Consider the following 10,538-nt stretch of genomic DNA (forward strand, 5'->3'; position numbering starts at 1 on the left):
AGAAACTAATTAGCATAAAGCTAAAATCGCTCATAAAGTGGTAAAAATAGATTGTTTTTCTAAATAAAAACCACTGCTGTCACCTACATTATAGCGCCCATCTCAGTATCTTCCAGGTACCAAAGTCTGGCTGTCCTCACGGAACATCCATTTAAAGGTGCCTTCATACAAGTTTGCTCCCAGGTTTCTCGGCCATTTTGAGATTTTGCAACAGCTAAACCCTGTCTCCTATAAGCTGCGGCTGCCTCCTACCCTCAGAATCCCCATCTCCTGAAACCAGTGGTCCTGAACCGCTGAAGTAATACTTCCAGTTCTACAGTTGCTCCCAGCGGTTCTTCTGATGTGTTTGAGGTGAGGGAGATCCTGGACTGCAAAAGGGTAGGAGGAAGGCCTTTCTATTTGGTGGACTGGAGAGGGTTTGGTCCTGAGAGGTCCTGGGAGCCAGAAGAGAACCACAGTTATCCTGCTCCCATTAAGAAATTAATCTCTTGCTCTGGCCCCAAGAAGAGCGGGGGATATTGTAGCGTCCATAGCCGCGGGCCGTCGGGTTTACTCACCTCTCGACGCCAGCAGCCATGGATCAGTGAGCGCTGGCTCGCATCTCCTTCCTAGGAGACGCCAGCGCTCACTTCCGCTCAGGTCCGCTGTGTCCTGTAGGGTGCGCGCACGCGCTCGTGCCCGGCCTTAAAGGGTCAGCACGCACATGTGGAAATCATCATCATCAACTGCCCATGATTTCCTGGACTATAAGAAGGGCCCTGCCCTTCTGATTCTTGACTGAGCATTGTTAGTGTATCCCAAGTCTGTCTGTCAAATGGTCCCTTGTGTTTTCCCGTTCCAGTTGTTACCCGTGCCCTGTTACCTGTTCCTGTATCCCGTGCTGTGTTCCTGAGCCTCTTAGTGTAGGAGTCGTGTCTACTGCACCTGCTGTCATTTGCCATGTCCAGTGTCATCCGCCACGTCCATTGTCATCCGCCACGTCTGACGCAACATGCTGCACCTGCTGTCATCTGCCAAGTCCAGTGCCATCTTCCTTGTCCAGTGTGATCTGCCACGTCTGGCTTAACCTGCTGCACCCACCTCAATCCGTGGCAAAGCCTCGTCCACTGTCTGGACTATTCAGGTACACTTGTGTGGGACTTTGTATTGCTGGGGTGCCCTGTGGTTTGGCCAGCTGCCTCCCCGCTACGGCGGTGCAGCCTAGTGGGTCCACAGACCCACAGACCGTTACATCCTAAGCCCAGAATGAGCAGAGATTTAAATAAATAAAATACAAGTTGAACTAAGTATTTTCCCACAAAACTATATATCAATCTGCTCAGCACCTCCTGCTCTATAACATGCTGCCGGCAGATTGGACTGAATTTTTAACATAACAGGAGCCATTTAAGGAACGTGTGTCTCTGAAGGTCAATGATCTTGCATTACCTTACATATTGTGAAGCAAGACACTGTCGCCAATCACCATCTAAGAATAAGCATTAACCAAGTTCTCTTACTCTGTAGGGTGTTAGCATTATTCTGCCTTTCATGGTCCCTCGAAAAACATCAGGGGTATTTTCCATGTCACTGAATGCAAGCTCCACATGTTCATAAGACATCAGAACACTGGAAGAAAAAAAAAAAAAAAAAAAGTTCAACTTCTTACAGTAGATTAGTTTACACATGAAATGTTAGGACCATTCAGTCACAGAAAAGTTATTGTTTGACTCCCACCTTTGACATTTACTTTAACTTGTTTCCGAACGAGGACGCAATTGTAAGTCCTGGCGAGAGGTTACTTCCCGTACCAGGACGTATAGTTACTGAGCGGTTCCTGGTGCTCACTGTCCTAACAGACAGTGTCCGGGAATCGGGAGATCAGCTGGCCCCAACAGCTAACATTTACCTGTCACCGGTTCATCTCCAGCGATTTCGGGAATTATCCCCTTAAATGCTGCGTTCGATAGCAATAGTAGAAGTTAAGTTGTTTTTTTAGCAGCTCGGCATCCCCCATAACGCCATCATGGGTTGTCGATGGTTGGCATGGCAATGGCCTTTGGGTCCGCCATGTACGGAAGCTCATGAGGACCTGCCTCTGTCAGGTCCTGATAGGCTTGCTGTCCGTGTCACACCGACAGCTCTAAAACACTACGTGAAGTTAAAATATGAAGTTGAATTTTTTTTGTAAAAGTGTAAACATAAAACAGCCTTTTTTCCTATAATAAGTCTTTTATTATAGGAAAAAAATGAAAACGTTAAAAAAAAAGTACACATATCTGGTATCACCTTGGACGTAACGACCCAAACTATAAAACTATAATATTATTTTTTTCCGCACGGTAAACATCGCAAAATAAATAAAAATCAATGCCAGAATCTCTATTTTTTTGGTTACCTCCCCTCCCAAAACATAGAATAAAAAATGATCAAAAAGTCGCATGTAACCCAAAATAGTACCAATAAAAACTACTACACGTCCTGGAAAAAACAAGCTCTTACACAGCTTTTTTTGACTGAAAAATAAAACAGTTATGGCTCTCAGAATACGACACCAAAGAATTATTTAAAAAAAAAGCATTGATCTGCAGAATAAGGCTTCATGCACACGACCGTAGTAGTGTGCACGGCCCGTGATTAGCGGCTCGGATGGCTGCGGAGTGTGATCCGCGGGCTGCCCGCCAACCACAGGCCGTGCACATGGCCATGTATATTCATTTCATGAGCCCGGACCGCAAAATGCGGCCATAATAAGACATGTCCTATCTTTTTGCAGTCCAGGCTGCTGGGCAATGCACGGACAGTGGAAATCACAGTCGTGTGCATGGGCCCATAGACGTGAATGGGTCGGCAATTCACCCGCAGATTTGCAGGTGAATTGCGGCCGCAAAATCACATTTGTGTGCATGAGGCCTTAAGTAAATGGTCAGGACTCAGGAGCGGGGCAATGACTATATTACACAGCCGCAGCCCCGCTCTCATACATTCATGTGTTACAATACGGAGCTGTGCGGCCGCACAGCTTAGTATCGAAATACATGAAATAACGATATCGAATCGTTTGGGGATGCAGAGTATCGAAACATTATCGAAGTTTCGATGCATCGTGCATCCCTAGTTAAAACCCCCAAGAAGTGACCACATTTTAAAAACTACACCCCTTAAGGCATTCATCTAGAGGTGTAGTGAGCATTTTGACCGGAGACATACACCCCATAAAACTGTAATGTGGGTTCTCCCAGGTACGGCAATACCACAACGCCCACTTGGACAAAAAGTAAAAACCATGCCCAGTTGTCCATTAAGTAACTCATTAGCATAAAGCGAATATAGGTCATAACTCCGTCAAAAATGATCGTTTTTCTAAATAAAAAAACACTGCTGTAATCTACATTACAGCGCCGATCACATCATGTACAATATAGCCACTTATAATGTGGTGACAGAGCCTCCTTTAAGTCTGAGGATAGGTCATGTCTCCCAAAAAGTATTAAAATTTATTTGCACTGGTTCACTTTGATACAAAACTTAGATTTAATAAAAGCTCAGCTTAAATGTATGATGGACATTAATGGGGGCTCAGCTCTACAGGTATACTTTTTTGGGACTATTGTCAGATTAAAACGTGAATACAATAAAATTGAATGGGAAAGAAATTACATTAAAAACTCAACGGAAGCCCTCTGGAGCGAGTCGGAAAAATCCCAGAAGGAATACAAAGAATGTTTACTAAACAAAGCTCAAAATAAAATGTTCTTTTTAGGGAAAAAGCGCTCCTGTGAAGAAGTTAATGAACAATATTAAAAATCAAAATTAGGGTAACAATGTTTTAGCGTTGAGGAACAGGGCAGGCTTAATAATTAGAGATTACTTCTTTGAATACTATTCAAATTGATATAAGTCCGATGTAAAGTATAGCGAGGTACAGTTACAGAAGTATTTGGGCTCTATCCCCTGGACTCAAAGATCATGCGCTCAGAGGGAACAATTAGACCTCCCAGTTACTCTGGAAGAAATAACAAGGGCTTTAAATAAAGTAAAGGGTAATTCAGCACCGGGTTTGGATGGGTTTCCCTTTGAGCTGTACAGAAAATACGAGGAGGAATTGCTTCCGCCACTATATAGGACACTGTGCTCATCAATAAAAGCAGGTGAACTGACAACTACTACGACAGAAGCAAACAATATATTGATATTAAAAAAAGATAAATGCCCCGAAAAGGTGGACTGATATAGACCAATTTCACCGTTAAATACAGACGTCAAACTTTTTGCAAAAGTCTTGGCAATTAGATTGGCAAAAACAATCACAACGGTAATTCACGAGGATCAAAACGGTTTTATTGTATTCCAAGCAGAACAGTGCGGCATAGTGTCCGACGAGTCTTTGGCAATATTCAGGTGACTTCTGGGGGGGATCCCCGCTCCATACGGTCTTTGGACGCAGTTAAAGCGTTCGACAGGGTGGAGTGGGGATATCTTTGGGCAGTGTTGAGAAAAATGGTATTTGGAAAATTTTTTATTGGATTGGTTAAATTACTATATACACCAGTCCCAGAGTGAATATCCGGGTCAATGTGAAGAATTCAGAGGTTTTTTTTCTTAAAGCGGGGTATGAGGCAAGGCTGTTATCTCTGTCCCGTTATTTGCCTTGGCGGTTGAACCTCTGGCCAATCTAGTCAGGGCAGATCAGTACATTGAGGGATTTGGTGCCGGGGGGAGAGAGGGCAAAATGGTCCTCTACGCGGATGACTTACTCCGGTTTCTGAAAGTTCCAGAGGGTAAATTGGAGTATGTAATAGCCAAAATTCAGAAATTTGTTTTTTTCTGGTCTTGAAATTAATTGGGCGAAATCCACACTGTTGTCCCTTGATAAAAGAAATTTGATATTGCAAAATAAAATAAAAGTGATCTATCCGGTTCAAAAATGTAAATATCTAGAAAATGAAATCTTCAATGAGAAGATTTCGTGGCTCTTAAAGGGGTTGTCCGAGATTATTTATTTTTTTACATTTAAAACCACATTGCACATATTTACAATTTCATAATATACTTACCCTTGCAATCTTGCTTGCAGTGGGACCCCCAGCGATCTGACATGTAGCCCCTATCCTGTGGATAGGGGATAAATGTGTTTTATGGCAAATCCCTTTAACTAGTTAAATGCCGTGGTCAATAGCGACTGTGGCATTTATAGGGGTTTTTCTATGAAGGACATTTATGAAATATCCACAGGATATGTCATAAATGTCAGATAGATGCAGGTCCCACCTATCTCTAGAACGGGGCCCCTAAACCCCGTTCTAGCTTTCTGTGCTTTCCCGGCCATTTGATTACATGTGGAGTTACTGAAACAGCGCAACTCGCTGAGCTACGCTGTTTCCGTAACTGACATTCACTGCTATGGGAGTTAGGGAAACAGCGTAGTTACGCTGTTTCAGTAACTCCACATGTAACCAAGTGGCAGCTGGTTCAAGTCCCCTAGGGGAACTAAAAATATGTTAAAAAAAAACCCCCAAAAAAAAACCAAAAAAACCTTTTCCCATTTTTCAGAACGTGGTGAAACAGAATAAATTATTTCTAACTAATCATTTTTTTCCTATTTTCTGTTGTCTAAAACCTGGGTGCGTCTTATAGTCCGAAAAATACGGTACATCAAAAGCTGACAGAATTATTCTGATAAAAGCAGTTGCATTACCTAAATTATTGTTTAGTATTTGGAGTATGCCCAGTCAGGATCCACGATAAGCACTTCAAAAGAATTATTATTACGTTCAACTAACTTATATGGAGGAGGAAAAGGGTTCGGATAAAACTAGACTGTTTATTTTTTGGCAGCCAAACTACTTAAAGAGGCTCTGTCACCAGATTTTGCAGCCCCTATCTGCTATTGCAGCAGATAGGCGCTGCAATGTAGATTACAGTAACGTTTTTATTTTTAAAAAACGAGCATTTTTGGCCAAGTTATGACCATTTTTGTAGTTATGCAAATGAGGCTTGCAAAAGTCCAAGTGGGTGTGTTTAAAAGTAAAAGTCCAAGTGGGCGTGTATTATGTGCGTACATCGGGGCGTTTTTAATACTTTTACTAGCTGGGCGCTCTGATGAGAAGTATCATCCACTTCTCTTCAGAACGCCCAGCTTCTGCCAGATCACGCTGTGACGTCACTCACAGGTCCTGCATCGTGTCAGACGAGCGAGGACACATCGGCACCAGAGGCTACAGTTGATTCTGCAGCAGCATCAGCGTTTGCAGGTAAGTAGCTACATCGACTTACCTGCTAACGCCGATGCTGCTGCAGAATCATCTGTAGCCTCTGGTGCCGATGTGTCCTCGCTCGTCTGACACGATGCAGGACCTGTGAGTGACGTCACAGCGTGATCTGGCAGAAGCTGGGCGTTCTGAAGAGAAGTGGATGATACTTCTCATCAGAGCGCCCAGCTAGTAAAAGTATTAAAAACGCCCCGATGTACGCACATAATACACGCCCACTTGGACTTTTACTTTTAAACACACCCAGTTGTACTTTTGCAAGCCTCATTTGCATAACTACAAAAATGGTCATAACTTGGCCAAAAATGCTAGTTTTTTAAAAATAAAAACGTTACTGTAATCTACATTGCAGCGCCGATCTGCTGCAATAGCAGATAGGGGTTGCAAAATCTGGTGACAGAGCCTCTTTAACAATTGATATTAAAAAAAAAAAAATTGCGACACCTGTCCTTTAAGTGTTTTTCTATTCCTGTAAAAATTTCACATTGTGTTGAATAAAATATTTTAAAAAAAATGAGTTGTTAAGTTTTCTTCACACGTTCACACAAGAATTTCTACCCATGGTCTTAAATCAGCAGCATGTTATTTTATGTCATCCAGACTGTGTATCGGAAGTCCTTGGACCTGGTTTAGTCTTCAAGGAAGCTGATGGATTGTGTCCTTCAAGAAAGATGCCATGCTTGTAATGGGACAAGAGGGGGGGGGGGGGGTATTCCCTGTTTTCAGGCAACAGGCCTAAATATGCTCATGCTGCAAACTCTAATGATGTGACCTCATGGGAGGAGAAAAACAACCATGAGTCATTGAATTAGTGTGTCAGAAACTGATTCCAGCAATGGCAGTACCAAAAGCCTAATCCCTGGCCAGTTGCATCCCTCCCAACAGTCCCACATTCAGCGGGACAGTTCCGGATTCCGGGCGGTGTCCTGCTGTCTCAGGCGGCTGGTGGTATGTCCAGGTGATATTATCTGCGTCCTCAGGATGCAGATACAGTTGAACCCAACGCTGAAATTAGGAACAGTCAGTTCCCTGCTCCAGCATTCACTGTGTGAAGTGGCTGTGAGCAGTTCGGCACAGACAGGCGCGAAGCATTGAAGACATCGTACAGGTCTGGGCCGAGCCACTCATAGTAGAGAGCAGATGAGAAGAGGGATCTCCTCTACTCGCTGTGGAAACGGGGCTAGGGAAGTATTTATTTAAAAAATAATAATTATTAGGCACCATGGTGCATTATCCTGTATGATGGCACCTGGTAAGGGGGCATTATACTGTATGGAGGCAGCTGTGGGGGCATCATACTGTATAGGGGCATCTATGGGGCATTATACTGTATGAGGGTAGCTATGGGGGCATTATACTTTATGGGGGCATCTTTGTGGCCATTATACAGTATGGGGGCATCTGTGTTGGCTTGATACTGTATGGTGCATCTATGGAGGTATTATACAGTATGGGGGCAGCTAGGGGGCCATTATACTGTGTGGGGCAGCCATTTGGCATCATACTGTGGGGAGGCACTATGTGAGCATGACACGCTGTGGGCTGAAACGGGTGTGTATGTGCGGGGATTGGGCAAGATTAGAACCGTGGCTTAACAGGGAAAAATATGTGTCCCTCTTTGCGATACTTAAAAGTTGGGAGGTATGCAGTCGTTTTATGTCATATAAGGGACCTGGCACAATGCAAGTGACCTCCGCCTGTGGCACAGGGATTGGTAGTTTGTTTCCCTTTTATCAGCAGAGATAAACGTAGTCATGCTGTGAGCTCCAGAGTCCGATCTTTGAAGGAGCAGCAGGCATGATGCCAGGACATAGTCAGGAACTGGGAACAACTAAATTCTTTATATCACAAATGTATTCCTATTTCAAATACAATAGAGGTCATTGCTTTAAATAATCTATAATCAGTTATGCCCTGTTCGCAGCACGAAGCGCTATTTTGTCCGGAAAAATAACCGAAACCATGGCGAAAAGCAGACAAAACCCATTAGAGTCAATGAGTACAGTCGGGTGCCATTGTTTTCCATCATGTGACGGATCCGGCGCATCATTGTTTCCCATTATTCCGTTCACCTCACGGAACAAATAATGGACTCGGGATTGGCTTCATCCATTCTTCGCTCTGTATCGTACGGTAAACCCAGTAACTGATGTTGGCACCCAGGCAAGTTCAATTTACCAGGTAGCCGTGGCTGCGTTTTTCTGGATTTTCTTAAATTGAGGGGGATCGATATGGCTAAATGTAAGAAAATCTATGAAAGCGGTACCAGGATGATTCGAGGTTTAGACTGCGCATTTGTTGGGATAGTCTAAAGGGGTTTTCCGATATCTATTTTTTTTTCCATTTGCCGCTTTTTCTGGTCATTAATAAACCCCCCCTGAATACCGTTTTTGGTTTTTTTCTCCCTAGTGAGAAAGCTTCTTTGTTGACCTATATGAATTATTTACTTTCCTGTTTCTTCGCTCTTCCGGTCCGGACACTCCCAGCCTACACCGCTTCTCTCCCAGCATGCAGTGCGCCGGGAGCAGGGACTGTCAGGTAAGGGCTGCGCAGGCGCAATGTAGGATCATTGGACAGCGCATGCGTTGTTCAGACAGATTATTTTAACCGCGCATGCGCGAGTTTGCTGCCTCACCGAAAGAAACTACATACCGATGCGCCATTCACGGAGTAGACTGGAAGAGGAGTTCGAACGGAAGTTAATGAAGAACGGTCGGGACATCTTTGGAAGTTCTGAATTCCGATGGGTGCGACATGTGACACTAATTGCAATCAGAAGAAATCAAGATCTTTCAAGAGGTAAGTATATTAGAATGTTTTAGGAAAAAATTTTTTTTTATAACTGGAAACCCCCTTTGGGCAGAGAAAAAAACCACAATGTTCTGTATGTAATGTGCGAACTCACAACTTATCATTTACACAGAATTCTGTCCCAAATAAGACATGACATCGACATACGTCATCAAACCGCAGCGCCGTGACAGGGATATAAATGTATAACGTTTACGCATCCTGGTTGGTCCGCAGCGCCGGCAATCGCGCCAAGCCCCGCCCTCACTAACATTCGGGTACTTAGGATGCTCCATGTGTCAGTCGGAGCGCTCATACTGTAGTCGGTCATGGAAGACGGGGCTTTCGAAATAAGAACAGCGCACCCACCTCTCGCTGTTGTTGACTATGACTCCTCCGCCGTCCGTATGGTTTCTGTTCAGCGCCATGTTGCAGTCTTGCAGTAACTTACGTCACGCACCCCGTCTGCAGCCTATCAGCACTCACAGCGACGCGGTTACGTAGCAACCAGCCCTTTTGCTGTGGAGACGGTCGCACAGAGGACTGATCTGATCATGTGACCGGCCCGTGGCTGAAGCGGGACTGATCTGATCATGTGACCGGCCCGTGGCTGAAGCGAAGAATAACAGGAAGTGCCTGTGCACGTGTGTCTGGGGCAGTGACGTGCAGAGCGCTGGGAAATGCCGGACTGGTGACCAAGAACGGTTACATTGACCTTTACTTAACCCCTTAGTGACCAGCCCATTTTAGGCCTTAATGACCAAGCTATTTTATTCGTTTTTCTATAGTCGCATTCAAAGAGCTATAACGTTCTTATTTTTTCATCTACATAGCTGTATGAGGACTTGTTTTTTGCGGGATTAGTTGTGCTTTTTAATAGCACCATTTTTGGGTACATATAATTTTTATATTAACTTTTATTAACCTTTTTGGGGGGATTATAAAAAAACTGAAATTCCGCCATTGTTCTATGCGTTTTTAAATTGACGCCGTTCACTATGCGACGTAAATAACATGTTACCTTTATTCTATGAGTCGGTACGATTACGGCGATACCACATATGTAGAGGTTTTTTTATGTTTTACGACTTTTGCACAATAAAAACACTTTTGAACTAAAATTATTTGTTTTTGCATCGTGTCTTTCCAAGAGCCGTAATTTTTTTATTTTTCCATCAATGTAGTGATTTTTTGGGCTTGTTTTCTGCGGGACAAGACGTAGTTTTGAATGGTACTGTTTTGGGGTACATGGGACTTATTGATTCATTTTTATTATGACTTTTTTGGGGGGCAATGGAAAAAAAATTGCAATTTCGCCATAGTTTTTTGCGTTTTTTTTTTTTACGGTGTTCACTTTGCTGTTTAAATTACATATTAACTTTATTAATGGAGTCATTACGGTCGCGGCGATACCACATATGTGTACTTTTTTTTTTTTACACTTTTACTAAATAAAACCACTTTTTATGGAAAAAAATGGTTTTATTTATTTTTTTA

At 43.4% G+C, this 10,538-nt stretch overlaps 1 protein-coding gene across 2 annotated transcripts in view; it reads right to left on the minus strand.

Annotated features, from left to right (window-relative positions):
* Positions 1-9,661, minus strand: part of WBP2 (WW domain binding protein 2) — a 29,655-nt gene extending 19,994 nt beyond the window's left edge. Inside the window, exons 1-2 of one of the 2 annotated variants that reach the window (XM_075845857.1) lie at positions 9,411-9,661; positions 1,500-1,608 (exon numbers count right to left, since the gene is read on the minus strand). In XM_075845857.1, coding sequence (XP_075701972.1) covers positions 1,500-1,608; positions 9,411-9,469 — 168 coding nt within the window. In that variant the 5' untranslated portion in view covers positions 9,470-9,661. Of the gene's footprint in view, positions 1-1,499; positions 1,609-8,903; positions 9,009-9,410 lie in introns of those variants that run through there. The other variant, XM_075845858.1, reaches the window with a different exon arrangement.
* Between the last annotated feature and the right edge of the window lie 877 nt (positions 9,662-10,538).

This window comes from Rhinoderma darwinii, chromosome 13 (assembly GCF_050947455.1).
Source record: "Rhinoderma darwinii isolate aRhiDar2 chromosome 13, aRhiDar2.hap1, whole genome shotgun sequence".
Lineage (NCBI taxonomy): Eukaryota > Metazoa > Chordata > Amphibia > Anura > Rhinodermatidae > Rhinoderma > Rhinoderma darwinii.